Source organism: Lemur catta, chromosome 2 (assembly GCF_020740605.2).
Source record: "Lemur catta isolate mLemCat1 chromosome 2, mLemCat1.pri, whole genome shotgun sequence".
Classification (NCBI taxonomy): Eukaryota; Metazoa; Chordata; class Mammalia; order Primates; family Lemuridae; genus Lemur; species Lemur catta.
In genome coordinates this window covers 133226279-133243070 of record NC_059129.1, presented here as the reverse complement: position 1 = coordinate 133243070, position 16792 = coordinate 133226279, and the positions used below count along the sequence as shown (strand labels likewise).

At 35.5% G+C, this 16792-nt stretch overlaps 1 protein-coding gene across 1 annotated transcript in view; it reads right to left on the bottom strand.

The window, feature by feature from the left end:
- PCMT1 (protein-L-isoaspartate (D-aspartate) O-methyltransferase) overlaps positions 1–16792 on the bottom strand; it is a 42462-nt gene that overhangs the window by 19513 nt on the left and 6157 nt on the right. Inside the window, exons 2-3 of the mRNA XM_045544563.1 lie at positions 4811–4915; positions 3585–3616 (exon numbers count right to left, since the gene is read on the bottom strand). Of these exons, the coding sequence (XP_045400519.1) occupies positions 3585–3616; positions 4811–4915 (137 nt within the window). The remainder of the gene's footprint in view (positions 1–3584; positions 3617–4810; positions 4916–16792) is intronic.

The window sequence follows — 16792 nt, the reverse complement described above, 5'->3', positions numbered from 1 at the left end:
CAGCCTGAGCAACATAGCAAGAACCCACGTCTACAAAAAATTAAAAAATGAGCACACGTTTGTAGTCCTAGCTTCTCAGTAGGCTGAGGTAGGAGGATTGCTTGAGCTCAGGAGGACAAGGTTGTAATGAGCTATGATTATGCCACTGCACTCCAGCCTGGGCAACAGAGCAAGATCCTGTCTCTAAAACAACAACAACAAAACAAAGACAAAAAACCAAACAGACAATAACACATGTTAACAAGGAAGCAGGGAAACTGGAACCCTCATACATTGCTGGTGAGACTGTAAAATGGTGCAACCACTTTAGATACTCAAAATGTTAAACATACAGTTATCATATGACCCAGTAATACATATACCTAGGTATATCAAGAGAAATGGAAACATAGGACCATGGAAAAACTGTTCACAGCAGTATTATATAGCCAAAAAGTAGAAACAATTCAAATGTCCATCAACAATTAAACAAAATGTGCTACATCCATATGCTGGAATATTATTTAGCCATAAAAAGGAATGAAGTACTAAGTCACACTACAACACGGATGAATCCTGAAAACATTATACTAAATTCAAAAAGCCAGTCACAAAAGGTCACACATTATATGATTCTATTTACACAATATGTCCAGAATAGGCAAATCGATAGAAACAAAAGGTAGATTAGTAGTTGCCAGGACCTGGGCAGAATAGGGGATGGAAACTGGAAATGGATATAGGGCTTCTTTTTGCAGTGATGAAAATGTTCTGAAATTAGTGGTGATGTTGGCACAAGTCTTGAATAGACTAAAAATCACAGAAGTATACACTTTAAAAGGATTAACTCTATAGTATTTGAATAAAGATGTAGTTTTTTGTTGTTAAAAAATACATCCTTTCCCAAGGAGTAACTGCCAGATTTTGTTTGGCAGTGAACTGGACACCCAGAACCAAACTTCCTGGGGAAAAAAATCCACAGTATTTCCCTTAATACCTGAAAACATAACCCTTCAGTCAATTTCCCAAATATGTTGCATACTGGTTTTCTAAAATAACCTTTAGGGTTAGGTGAATGCTTCTATATAAATCTTTCATTTTAAGTAGTAGTTCCAATTATTTGGGGTATCTTAAGACTACAGCTTTTCTTTTTAATCACTAATTTCTTTGAATAGGTAACGCATAAAAAAGCCATTCCTATTCTAAGGTTTAAAAAAAAAAAGAATAAACAAAGAAACTGATAATGAATCAAGCGTATACAGTGAAAAGCAGATCTTACTTCCAAACCTGTGCCTCAAATCGTCTAATTCCCTACCTTAGCAAAAATTTTTAGTTTTCATTTCTATAGAAAAAAATGTATGTATGTATGTATGTGTATATATTTTGATTTTAGTATATTATATTTAGTATATTATAAAATGTTCTAAATATCCCTCTGCACTCAACTTTCATACTTAATGTTTCTTGAAAACTTTGCCAGATTTGTATTTGCAGAGCTTCCTCATTTAACAGCTTCACAATATTCCATAAGATGGACAAACAGTCCAGACTTACAAAATCTCGAGTTACAATTTTTTGACTTCACAATGGTGCAGAAATGATACACATTCAGTAGAAATTGTACTTCAACTATCCATACAACCATTCTGTTTTTCACTTTCAGGATAGTATTCAATAACTTACACGAGATATTCAACACTTTATTATAAAATAGGCTTTGTATTAGATAATTTTGCCCAACTGTAGGCTAATGTAAGTGTTCTGAGCACATTTAAGGTAGGCTAGGCTGTTTGGTAGGTTAAGTGTACTAAATGTATTTTTTTTTTTTTTGAGACAGAGTCTTGCTCTGTTGCCCGGGCTAGAGTGAGTGCTGTGGCATCAGCCTAGCTCATAGCAACCTCAAACTCCTGGGCTTAAGCAATCCTTCTGCCTCAGCCTCCCAAGTAGCTGGGACTACAGGCATCTGCCACCATGCCTGGCTAATTTTTTCTATATATATTTTTGGTTGGCCAGATAATTTCTTTCTATTTTTAGTAGTAGAGACAGGGTCTCGCTCTTGCTCAGGCTGGTCTTGAACTCCCCACCTCAAGCCATCCACCTGCCTCGGCCTCCCAGAGTGCTAGGATTACAGGCGTGAGCCACCGCGCCTGGCCCTAAATGTATTTTTGACTTATATTATTTTCAATTTATGATGACTTTATCAGGATGTAACCCCATTATAAGTTGAGGAGCATCTGTACTATAATTTATTAACCATCCACTATTAGTGGACTATTAGTGGTTATTGTTACTTTTTTGTGATTATAAACAATATATCAATGAATAAATTTAGTTAACTCATTTTGTCTTCATGTAACTATACTATGGGGTAAATATCTTGAAATAAAACTGGGGAGTCTTAAGTTATATTTATTTCACATTTCAATAGATATTGTCAAATGGTCTTCCAAAAAGACTCAATTTACCCTTCCACCAAAAAATTATATGACTGCCAGCTTCCCATTTCTAAGACAAAGTATCAAACTTTTTGATCTCTGATGATCTCATAATGGTACCACACTGTAGTGCTCATTTGAAATTTGCTAAGTTTAAGTGAAGATGACATCTTTTCATTTGTTTAAATGTGTCATTTGTATTTTTTTTCAATGAACTGTCAATCTTGTCCTTTATCCACTTTCTTTTGGGCTTACTGGTCTTTTAATTATTAACTTACAGGATTTACACATACACACATATATGTATATAAACTGAAATTTGACTTTTGCTATTATATGTATTATAATATTTCCCTCAGTTTTCTTCTTTAAATTTTGCTCATAACATTTTTTTCTCTGCAGAAATCCTAAAGTTTTATGTTGCAAAATGTATCGGGTTTTAAAATGGATTCTGTGTTTTCTGTCATGTTTTAAAAAGCCATTTCTATTCAATTTTTATAAATGTCTCCTAGTTTTCTTCTGATTATCAATTCCCTATAAATACATATATAGCATTTATCAGTATCAAGTTTAAGAGCTTCTTCAACCCCCAATACTTGCAAAGAATCAGAAAAGTTATTGTTCTTTCCAGCAAAATCCAACAGAGTACTCATTCAAATACTGACATTTAAAACCCAAGAAAATTCTCAACAGATTAAAAGTGCTAAATCACTTAAAATAGGTCCTTCTCAAGGACCTGTGCAGCTTCGTGGCTGCCATACTTAACTATTCTCTACTGAATTTTCCAAATAAAATGGGAAATAATATTCAACTTGAGATTTCTATAACATATCCAGTATACCATTTAAAATATTCTCTCCTTTAATTAACTCATCACTAAACAATCTTTTATGTAGAATTTTTACATGTCATAGACCCTAATGACAACCACCAAAAACTTTAGTCTGACAGTTTCTACCAAAAAGAGCTCCTTCTACAGATCATGTATTCAAAATAACATATTCAAAAAGGAAAACAATAAGATATTATTACCAATTTATATATAATTCATAGATGATAAAACTGATCTAACTGAAATTTTAAAACTTTCTTTAAACCTTTTTTACTGAAGAAAATGATCATGGAGAAAAATGTGATTCATCTGTAACCAAATGAACAAAGTTAACTTACCATGTGTGGAGCACTGATTGTTGCTTGGAAACCTGCAAAACAAGAAGAGAACTACTAATGCATTCAGCTACAAAAATTATTGAATATTGCATATAATTCCTTTTCTAACATGCATACATTATTTTTCACAATAATTCTTTTTTAGCTTTTATGATCTCAGGAAAATAAAACTTTTATTTGTTAGAGTACTGACACACAGCAGTTAAAATCAGAAAATATAATCATGTCCAAAGCTCATCTAGTAAAACGGTCCCACTATTCCTAAAAATTTCTTCTCCTGTATAGTTAGCTAAGAAAGGAAGAATTTCAGTAAGTTGAGAGTTCATATATTTTTGACTTGCTTTTTCTTCAGATTTATATAAAAAATAAGCTTCCATATATTAGGAACATATACTGCAAAATTAAACTGCTTCATATTTCTGGCAACTTCAAAAAAACTAGACAACTGACAAAGCAGCATAAGAAACCAATAAACTACTTCCTTATCTTATCATCTGATGATGTTAATTCACATAATCTTGTCTTGGTTTTTAGCTTTTAGTTTCTTTTCTTCCAGTGTTGCTTTCTCAAAACTTATTTACCTGGCTTCTTTTTGCTTCTGAAGCAATTTTCACTGAGCGGTGGTAGCAGGTGCCTTCGGGGTTCAGAAGCTCCCCAGGATCTTCTCTGCTGACCGTTACAGTGCTTCAAAAGAAGATAAGCATGGCAGCTGGCCGACAGAATCCTGAGGCACTTCTAAGCCTCAAAGGCGCCCACTGCCAAGGCTCAGCAGTTCAGCAAAACCTGCTTCAGGAGAAGGAGTTAAATACAGGACTTTCTAAAAACAAACACAAGCCAAAAAATCAGGGCAAGTGAAGCAGAGAAGTCAGTAATAACTTAAGCCCACTCATTTCCTTTAAATATTAATTTAAAAATTAATGCTAATGTAAAAAGCAATCTAATGTGAAAACTCAGCACTCAGCTAAAACTGTTTAAGTTTTCATTAAAAGTTTTGTTTTTCATGTTTTAAAATTTTTAAAATTCTTTATACATATTATTGTTTAAGAAAACAGAAAAAGATACATCATTTTATTAAACTGGATATGTTTGGGATTATGAAACTTACTGAGTCATAAAATTCAAATTAACAAGTTATAATAAATATCTGTGTCCCAGTCTTTTTCTACTTACAAAACTCATAAAATAAATGAGGAAAAATGTGACGTTTCCAGAAATCTAAAGCTTACCTATAGATTGTGGAGAATCCATATAAGGATTACATTTTGCATAGTGGGAACGGTCTGTGGCCAGCATCACTTCAAATACTTTATCTGTCTTGATGATTCCATTTTCTGAAATGGATGAGGCAAATATTTTCAGCAGAGAGTGACATGATCAGATGTATACTAGAATAATTACTCTGGTTGTACTGTAGACACTGGGACTGGAAGGCAGCATGACTGGAAGTTGTTGAAATGGCCCAGATAATGGCAACCTGGTCTTTAATAGTGACTGAGAGTAAGGACAGAGAAAAGTAGAAAGATTTGAGTTATATTTAGTATGTAATGTATACGTGACTAACTGGATTTGGGGTGGGAGTGGGGGTAATGGTTGAGGTGCCGATGCCATTCACTGATTTGAGAAATCCTGAAGAAGGATCCAAGTTAAAAAGGAAAAGGATAATCATGCAAGTGGAGACACTCAGCAGTCAGCTGGACACATGAATCTGGGGCTCAGGAAAGAGATCTAGGATAAAGATATAAATTTCTGTTTATACAGATGGCAACTGAAGCAATGGAAGTGAATTAAGTGGCCAGGTAAGGATAAATAGAAAAGAAAAACAAAAGCCAGTACTTAAGAGATATGCAAAGGAAGTGGAGTCTTTAAAGATGATGAGAAAGACCAGCCACAGAGGCAAGATGAAGACCAAGCAGATACATTGTTACAGAGCCTGGGAGAAGTGACTTTTTCAACAAGGAAAGCAAGATCAATAATATATATTTGGCTTCCTCAACAATTAGTTCTTTGAGATTAAATAAATGTTAAACTTCAAAAGCCCTCGTACCACGCATATTGTTATTATGCAATGAAGCTTTTTATTATGCAATGAAAGCTTTTATTTACTCAATCAGTATGTTTACTATTTAATACATACCAGACGTGTGCTTCATGTTTAGGATTATAAAAATAAACAAGACAGCATAGTTTCTGTACTCACAGATCTAAAATTTGTAAAATTAAATTTGTAAACTTGACTTTAACAATCCAGAAATAAATTTTTTTAACCAAAACATGCCCTGCTTCATTTAGCTACATTTTAAATGTAGCCAAATTAATGATTACATTAATTTTGACTATTAATGTAGTACAGCTCAGTGACTATTTTAAAATGAGACTACCTCAGTAAAGGCATCATGAGAAGTTTAAAATATTTATGCAAACTAATTTACTTTATTCATCAACTGTGGCGCTTCCAAGTTCTGGAGGATAATGCTGGCCACCAGAATCTGAGTTTTCCCACACAGATATTCAAAAAAACCTCAACCTAAGATCAAAAAGGGTTATAAACAGAACTATACATGATCTACACCATCACATTACTAGGAGACAAAGAATAACCAGACTCCAAATTCCTTTAAGTAGAAAAAGGAACAAGAAATTTCAACAAAGCTCCTGCTACTTCTATAAGCCTGTGGGTACAGAAAGTAAAGACAGTAGGGGTCAGGTTTAAAAGACTCTAAGAAAAAGAGGAGAAGGAAGTAGGAGACACAGATGAAGTACAGATAAAATCATTCTCAAAAAGAGGAATAAAATACTAAGTATCAAAATACTTAACACAGGTCTGGGACTTGGAAATTCATTGCACTGGCTACCAGAAAGGAACTTAAAAGTCAGTGAGTTGACAAAGGTGCCGATATCTTCAATTCAATGATGAAAGAACAAGCCAGGCATGGTGGCTCACACCTGTAATCTCAGCACTCTGGGAGGCCCAGGTGGAAGGATCGTTTGAGGTCAGGAGTTCAAGACCAACCTGAGCAAGAATGGGACCCTGTCTCTACTAAAAATAGAAAAAATTAGCCAAGCAACTAAAAACAGAAAAAATTAGTTGGGTGTGGTGACATGCATCTGTAGTACCAGCTACTCAGGAGGCTGAGGCAGGAGGATTGCTTGAGCTCAGGAGTTCGAGGTTGCTGTGAGCTAGGCTGATGTCACGGCACTCTAGCCCTGGTGACAGAGCAAGAGACAGTCCTCCCCCCCAAAAATGATGAAAGAATAGTGTTTTTCAACAAATTGTGATGGGACAGCTGGAGAGCCACATGCAAAAGAATGACATTCAACCCTCAGACCTCATAGCATAAACAAAAATTAACTCAAAATGGATCAAAAGATTTAAATATAAGACCTAAGACTAAAAAAAAAAAAAAAAAAAAAGACCTAAGACTACAACATTCTTAAAAGAAAATATTAGGCTGAATCTTCACGACATTGGATTTGGCAATGGATTCTTAGATATGACAAGAAAAGCATCACAATTAATAATTATTGTGCTTCAAAAGATACTATCAAGAAAGTGAAAAGACAACTCATAGAATGGGAGAAGACATTTGTAAATCACATATCTGAGAAGGTACTTATATCTAGAATATGTAAAGAACCCTTATAATTCAGTCTAAAAAGACAAATAACCCAATTAAAAATGTGCAAAGGATTTTTTTTATTTCAGCATATTATGGGGATACAAAAGTTTAGGTTACCTATATTGCCCTTGCCCCCCACCCCGAACCAGAGCTTCAAGCATATCTATCCCCTAGACGATGTGCATCGCACTCATTATGTATGTATACACCCATCCCCTCCCCCCCACATCTGCCCGACACCCAATTAATGTTATTCCTAAATGTGCTCTTAGGTGATGATCAGTGAGACCAATTTGATGGTGAATACATGTGGTGCTTATTTTTCCATTCTTGGGATACTTCACTTAGTAGAATGGGTTCCAGCTCCATCCAGGAAAATACAAGAGGTGCTATATCCCCATTATTTCTTATAGCTGAGTAGTACTCCATGGTATACATATACCAAAAATGTGCAAAGGATTTGACTAGACATTTTTCCAAAGAAGATATGCAAATAGCCAATAAGCACATGAAATGATGTCTATCATTAGTCATGGGGAAATGTAAATTAACACACTGACTACACACTAGAAAAAAAAATTTTTCCTTAGGGCCATGGTGTTTTATTATGAAAATAGAACAAAAACTTTGAAAACAAAATAATTCTTTCTAATTTAATGAAAAATTTGTTATTTTTTATTGTTTTCTGCGTGTGAGTTACATGCAACTTGAAAAATAGTTCACGCAGCTCCCAAGATAGAGATGTGTGAGTTACATATGCTTCACAAGGCCCTGGGCTCAAAACTAGCATGAGTTAAATAGAACTCACATGGCAGTTAATGTGTTAAAACCACAATAAGAAACCACTTCATACCCACTAGGATGGCTATAATCAAAAAGTTAGAAAATAAAAAGTGTTGGCAAGGATGTAGAGAAATTAGAATCCTCATGCACTTCTAGTGGAAATATAAATTGGTGCAGCCACTTTGGAAAACAGTCTGGCAGTTCCTCAAATGGCTTAACATACAGTCACCACGTGACTCAGCAATTTCACTCCTAGGTATATAACCCAAAGAAATAAAAACATATGACCACATATAAACTTGTCACAAATGTTCACCTCAGCATTATTTAGAATAGCTGAAATGTGGAAACAACCCAAATGTCCAAGAACTGATGAATAAACAAAATGTAGTATACCCATACAATGAAATATTATTTAGTTATAAAAGGAATTAAGAGGCCAGGTGCAGTGGCTCACGCCTATAATCCTCGCACTCTGGGAGGCCGAGGCGGGTGGATCGCTTGAGGTCAGGAGTTCGAGACCAGCCTGAGCAAGAGCGAGACCCCCGTCTCTACTAAAAATAGAAAGAAATTATCTGGCCAACTAAAAGTATATATAGAAAAAATTAGCCGGGCATGGTGGCGCATGCCTGTAGTCCCAGCTACCCAGGAGGCTGAGGCAGTAGGATCCCTTAAGCCCAGGAGTTTGAGGTTGCTGTGAGCTAGGCTGATGCCACGGCACTCACTCTAGCCGGGCAACAGAGCGAGACTCTGTTTCAAAAAAAAAAAAAAAAAAAAAAGGAATTAAGTACTGATTCACATCACAACATGGATCAACCCTGAAAACATTATGCTAAGTGAAAAAAGACCATATATTATAACCTATTTAATGAAATGCCCACAATAGGCAAATCTAGAGAGACAAGAAGTAGATTAGTGGTTGCTTAGGGCTGATCATGATGGGGGAATAGGAGAGTGAGACTGGGTACCTTTTTGAGGTAATGAAAATGTTTAATTGACCATGGTGATGGTTGCATGCATCTGTGACTATAATAAAAACCACTGACTTGTACAATTTAAATGGATAAATTATATGGTATGGAATTATATTGCAGTAAAGCTTTTAAAAAACATATATAGGGTGAGGAGTGATGGCTCATTCCTGTAATCCCAGAACTTTGGGAAGCCAAAGCAGGAAGATCACTTGAGGCCAGGAGTTCAAGACCAGCCTGAGCAAAATAGCAAGACCTCATCTTTACAAATAATCTTTTAAAAATTAGCCAGGTGTGGTGATGTGTACCACTTGGGAGGCTGAGCCAGGAGGATCACTTGGGCCCAGGTGTTCGGAGGTTGCAGTGAGATATGACTGTGCCACTGCATTCTAGCCTGGATAACAGAGCAAGACCCTGTCTCAAAAAAAAAAAAAAATGGTTACTGGGAACAGAGGTGACAACTACCAGAAACACTGCTTCTGGGGGAGAATCAGATAAACAGGGAAAGGATGGTACCTCTTGGGAAACGTGGCAATAAAGGGAAAGAAGGAAGAAAATTAAGAATCCTGCACAAACAGAACACCAACAAGGTATGCTAACCCCTCCCCTTTTCCCAGCACTACTACCAACATTATCATCCATTAAAGAAACTGCAAGTCACTATACTGACAGGAGAGGGTGTTCTTGACCTCTACCCACAAAATGCCTAAAAATAGGGAAAAGGAAAAAAAAAAGATCAACCCAACCCCACTCAAAGCTACTATAAATGCAAATCAAAACATTTCAGCTGATTAAACAGAACCAATATTTAAAACTATATTCTGGCTGGTTGTGATGGCTCATGCCTGTAATCCTAGCTCTTTGGAGGCTGAGGCAGCAGGACAGCTTGAGGCCAGGAGTTTGAGGATGCAGTGAGTTATGACGTCACTGCACTATAGCCCAGGTGACAGAGCTAGACCCTGTCTCAAAACAAACAAAAACTATATTCTAAGAAAACTTGCCAGAAAGTGAGTAAAAATATTACCAGGGACAATTAACATCAAAAAAACATTCTAATGAGACTATTAGATTTTAAAGACAAGGAAAAAAATTCTCAGAACCTCAAGACAAAGAGATCAAATTACCTAATAAGAGTAAAAAAAAAATTAGGTAACTATCAGGTTAAGAGCAACATTGGAAGAAAAGCAAGAATAAAGCAGCATTTTCAAGAAATTCAATGAAAGAAAGTACAAGTCAACAATAAAAAGGAGTGAACTACTGATATATCCAGCAACATGAATGAATCTCAAAAGCACTAATCTAAGTGAAAGAAGCCAGGCAAGGAGACTATACACTATATGATTCCATTTATAGCAAATTCTAGAAAACCTAAAACCATAGTGGCAGAAGGCCAATCTGTAGCTGCTAGGGGTTGAAGTGGAGGAAGGAGCTTAATTGTAAACGGGCATGAGGGAACTTCTTGGGTGAAAGAAGTGTTCCATAGCAGAGATCAGATACATCTGTAAAGGGCCAAATAGTAACTATTTTGGGCTTTGCATGCCATATAGTCTCTGTTCCAACTACTAAACTCTGCCATTGTAGTGCAAGAACAACCACAGATAATACATAAATGAAAGGCTGTAGCTGTGTTCCAATAAATATTTATAAATAGGCAGCAGGCCAGATTTGGTCTGTGGGCTGTAGTTCACTGATCCCTGATCTATATCATGATTATGGTAGTGGTTACAAACTATATATGTTTGGTACATTTTTCAAATTGTATTCTTAAAACTGGTGAATTTTTATGTAAATTATACTTCAATAAAGCTGATTTTTTAAAGTGCAAGCCAAGGACTTTATACGCAGCCAAGCTGTCCATTAAATACCAAGGCTACAGAAAAAAAGTTTTGATGTGCAGGAACTCAGAGAATGCAGTACATACAAGCTCTTCCTGAAGAATCTTCTAAAGGATGTGCTTCATCTAACCAATAATATGTCAGCAAAGAACACATATCCAATTGTAGAGCAGAGATGAAAATAAGGATACGGACATGGGTGAAACAAAAGCACTTAAATGTTATATGTTCTGACAAAGCTGAAAGAATAAAACTAAAAATAATGGAAAGAGAAAAAAAGGCAAAGTAGAATTAGATTACTGACTGTTGGATAGCTAATAGAAGGAATCAAAGGATAGCATTTAATACTGTAGACCAGATAGTAAAAAGTTAAGAAAAAGGAGGATTAAGGACACCATAAAAGGTATTCATATAAATACAAACCTCCCAAATAACAATATTTTTCAATATTAGCAAACAAGACACACCAAATAGAGAAAACATTGTAAACAGTGATAGACTGGCAAAGACAAACTTATACTATCTTTCCATTTTAAAACATGAATTTTGGATAAATTAACCCAAATAGAAAATATTGGCCAGGTGCAGTGGCTCACATCTGTAATCCTAGCACTTTGGGAGGCCAAGGTGGGAGGATTGCTTGAGGCCAGAAGTTTAAGACTGGGCAAGAGCTATTTTTCTATTTTTTGTCTGTACAAAAAATAGAAAAATTAGTTGGGCACGGTGGCACATGCCTGTAGTCTCAGCTGTTTGGGAGGCTGAGGCAAAAGGATCGGTTAAACCCAGGAGTTTGAGGTTACAGTGAACTATGATGACGCTACCGCACTCCAGCAGAGTGAGACAGAGCGAGATCTAAAAAAAAAAAAGAAAAAAAAAAAGAAAAAAAAAGAAAATATTATTTCTACCCAAAGCAACTTAGGCAAGCTACCCAAAAAAGTTACCAAAATAAACCAGTGAAAGCATTTTTTTAAAGTTTTAAAAGCAAAGTAATAATAGAGATACCATTTACTCAATATTCACCGTGTGATAGACACAGTCCTAAACACTTTACATAAACTATCTCTTTTAAGACATGAACTTATAAACTATCTTATATTGTCTCTAACGAGCTATAAAATAGACACTATTATTACTCGATTTTACAGAAGATATTAGACTTCTCTTGACCACTTCACTATACTGCTACTAGCATATTCAAATAGCTTAGTGAGTTCTAGTAATTCATTTCCCAAAATAATTTTTGAGTGGTTCATTTGCCCTGAAATTAATTCAAATTCCAGAGGGGTGATTCATAGACTCTCAAGGCCACAAGAGGCCTTAGAAGCTATCAAGTCTAACTTCATAAATTGGTACCACACTCTCTACTAGAAGAGTTCCACTAATGTGGAACTTACTAGCTCAAAGAACAGCCCTTTCCACATTCAAACCATTATCAGAAAATGTCTCTGTATTAATATGAATCTCCCCTTTTTACAACTAACTCACATGAGCCCTTAGTGTTGCTCTCTAAAGGCACAAAGAATATATTGAATTTTCTATCCAGCTAACCTGTTTTATACATCTGAAGATACATCATGACTATCCCAAGCTCTATTTTTTAAGTTAGGCAGCCTCACTTAATAGTTCCAATTATTCATCAATTTTTAAAAACCATATTCACTTTATTCACTCTTCTCTAGGTGGAAACTTAAAGTATGACATCTTAAGTCAAACGTATTAAAAGGCACCTTCTAAAAATCAAAGTAAATTAAAGAAATCACTTTCTCATGGTAGATAATATACTTCTATTAAATTAATGTGAGTTCTTTGGCTCCTTACTCTATAGATATAGAGGCACATGGAATTTACTAAAAACTCTAAATCATTTTTAATAGCATGTCATCAGTCATTAATTAAAAAGCTGAACACATCAAGGCTCAGAATAAAGCTTTATTAGGCATTACTGGGTGGTTTCCAAAATTTTCACAAGGTTCTCATTTATGTTTATTTTTGCCCAGGATCCCATGTTTTTGAAAGATGCCTACACCAAGCTACATTTACTAAGTTATTAAATCATTTTCCTATTTTTGGTAACCTATGACATATATAACTGCCAGTGCCCTGAAATATTTCTAGCAAACAGCAAAGTAATTTGATGTTTTACTTTGTATGTATAGACTAATTAGGGGTAAATATGCAATTACCATTAGGCTTTTCTGAAACAGCAAACAGCTTGAGAACCACCCATACCCAATCTGCCTGCAACCCTAGGGTCCAAAGACCCTAGTTAAATAATTATAATAATAGCTAATGTTGGTTCAAATATGCAACTGATCCAAATGAGAAGTTAATAGGATTCAAACAGGAGAATGCAACAGAATCCAAGCTATAAGCCATATAATAAAAAGCTTGAAGAAATTAAGGCCATGTTAAGAAGGTACATATTTCTCTTCCCAACTTGAAAGGTAGAGAGGGGTACAGAGGACAAAATGAATTTCAAGAAAAAAAAAAAAAAAACAAAAATACCAGCGTCATGATTTATATATGAAGAAAACTAAAATGTGGCATGATTTCAAGCAACTGATGATGTGTAAAAAAACAAAAAACATTTGATGGTCCTCTTCAATAGTAGAGAGGTCTGTGATATTGGAAACAAAGAGGAAGGAATAAGCTCATAGCATACTACATAGCTCAGAAAAGTATTGACATAGCCATAAATATTAATGATGGTTATTGATTTTTAACTTTTGAAATCAACAAATAAAGTCCATAAGATTTATTTACTGTTCGGAACAAAATATAAATTTTATCAACTTTGACAATGTAAAAGAACTGCTAATAAGTTGGGAAATGAGAGGAGGAACTCCTCCTTTCCTACAAAGTAGAAGGGTTAAGAGTTAGCGTCAGTTTATAAATTATGGAACAAGAAATAAAGGTTAAGTATATTACTTAAACGTAACCACAAAAGAGGAACCAAAAATTATGATATAACTATATAAAGGAAGAAGGTAGGTTTGTATTGTGTAAATACTCATCCTTCTTGGCAAGAGATCTGCAGATGATGTCTAAAGTTGATAAAACATGCAACAGCAGTTTAAGCATATGATTTAGAGATATGAAGATAATCACAAGAACCAAAAACATAGTTAAAAGCGGCTTACTCTAGGCAGTGAGTCTAGGGGTAGGGAGAAATATTGTTTTTCATTATAAGCCCTTCTTATATTTTATCTTTAATTTATATACATATATGACTTGATTAAAAATTAATCTTTTCAATTCTCCTATCCTCATTATCACATAGTATGGAGAGATAGATATATGTGTGTGTACACACAATCTGCCCCCCCCCAAATTGGCAAGATGTAGGAGAAACTCCTTTCTTTCATAGTGATAGAATTTTATTTGGGTGCATTCTCTAGCCTTCTTATGATTTCCTGTAGCCTTACAATTAAGTTCTTGCGAATGGAACCTATGCAGAAATCACATACACAACTTCTAGATCATGCCTTCTTTAAAAGGAATAGGTGTTTTCCTCTTTCTCCTGTTTACCTCCCCACTGGCTGGAATATGGAAACGGTGGAGGCAAACTATCTTCACCTTGCAGATGAGGGGAAGAGCGGAGCAACAAGAGAAAAGGAGTCTAATTCTTCAGCACCATGGAACCTCCATATTAGCCCTGAACTGTCTGGATTGTTATAGGAGAAACTTTAATTTGTTTAAGCCACTGTTACTTTGATCTTTGTTATAGCAACTGAACATATGCCCTCATGCACAAGGCATATGAAGAGGAAAATGAGATCAGCCTGAAGAACAAGATTGGAGTTGGAGCACGGGAACAGGCTGTATAAGACCCTAATGAGGCCTGAAAGCTAAGTAAGAGGTGTCTGCGCTCAACACAGTAAGCATTAGGAAGCCTGAGGGGAAAAGTGACAAAACAGCAGTACACTAGAAAAATAAGTATAATGTGTAGAATGGATCTCAGGGGAGGGAAACTGAAAATTGTGACAACCAATCAGACATCAGGTATATCACCTCCAAGTGTGAACTAAGAGCCTGGGCTGGGATGGTCTTGACGAGAATACAGCGAAAGAAAGGGATGGCTATGAAAGGCAACTGTAAGAAGTGCTGAGTTAACGTGATGACAGTCTGAAAGAAAGAATCAATGCTTATTCCAAAATTCTTGATCCAGGAGAATAGAAGAACACTGGCAACCCTGGCAGAAATGAAAAAGATACAGCCTGTATTGGTATGAAGTTCTGAATACAGGTAAGAAAATAAGCTACAAATGGATTTCAAGCCATATAGAAACTTTTTCTAAGCTTGGTACAAAGTTATATCTTAGTATCAATCAATAAAAATCAATTGTATCTATCAATTATCAAAATCAATTGTATCTATCAATAAAAGAAATATTACCTTATTATATTAGTTTATAAGACTTGAACAGCTGTTAGTCATCTACCCTGTATTTCTTCTCTACTATCAACATGTCTGGGAAAACATTAAGAAATTAAGAAAACCTTCACCTTTTTCCTTCCCATCCAGAATGATTAAGTATTATAGGTGCTAAATAGAGCATGAGACATTCCCAAAGTACTATCTGTACTTTTAGTACAGAGAGTCTGAAAGGGATTAGTTTTTAAATTCATACTATAATCAAAGAAGAATTTTATCTGATGGTAAATTATGGTAAAGCACATAAGTACCAGAGATTATTTAAAAATATGTATCTTTTAAAAATATATACCTTAATCACTTTTAATTGATATATAAAGTTAACAGTTTGTTTTGATGCTATTTCTCAAAAGAGAAATCCCTTTCACTATATTCTCAAAGAGAAGGATATGTTTCTTGGATTCCTTTACATCTGTGACAAACTAAAATGTTATGCAAAACTCTAAAATGCAGGTAACATTAAAAGTTAATGTTAAAATAAATGTTAACTTCTGGCCAGGCGCGGTGGCTCACACCTGTAATCCTAGCACTCTGGGAGGCCGAGACAAGAGAATTGCTTAAGCTCAGGAGTTCGAGACCAGCCTGAGCAAGAGTGAGACCCCCGTCTCTACTAAAAATAGAAAAAGTTAGCCAGGTGTGGTGGCACATGCCTGTAGTCCTGGCTACTTGGGAGGCTCGGGCATGAGGATCCCTTGAGCCCAGGAGTTTTGAGGTTGTAGTGAGCTATGATGACATAACTGCACTCTAGCTGGGGCAGTTCAGAGACTGTCTCAAAAACAAACAAACAAAAAAGTTAGCTTCTGTGGCTTGCTTCTAAAACACACACACCACACAAGTGATTTCATGCAATCTATAATGCTATTCAAAAAATCACAGAAAACAACCCAAGTGCCCATCAATACATGAATGGATTAATAAAATGTGGTATATGTATACCATGGAGTTCTACTCAGCCACAAAAAAACAATGGTGATCTAGCACCTCTTATATTATCCTGGATAGAACTGGAGCCCGTTCTTTGAATTATCACAAGAATGGAAAAACAAGCACCACATGTACTTACCATCAAATTGGTATTAACTGACTTAACTGACCAACACTTACGTGCACATATAGTAGTAACATTCATCGGGTGTTGGGCAGATGGGAGGAGGGTGGAGGGATGGGTATATATTCACCTAATGGATGCTGTGCCACTGTCTGGGGGATGGACATGCTTGAAGCTCTGCCTCAGGTGGGGCAAAGGCAATATATGTAATCTAAACATTTGTACCCCCATAATATGGTGAAATAAAAAAAAACAGAGTCTTGGATTTGAGAGAGTCCTTAGAGATCTAGTGTGTATTTAAATCTGATGACAAAATTCCTTCCACAATATCCCTTACAGTGAAATGGTCAACCATTCTTTGCTTCAACATATTCAGTGACAAAAAAAACACTTTTCCAAAGCCAACTCTTTGATTGTTAGGATAGCTTTGTGAATACTACCTGCCAAAATCTGCCTCCCATTTGTCCCAATTTGACCTCTACACATGATATTTCTTCAAATATTTAAATACCATTGATCC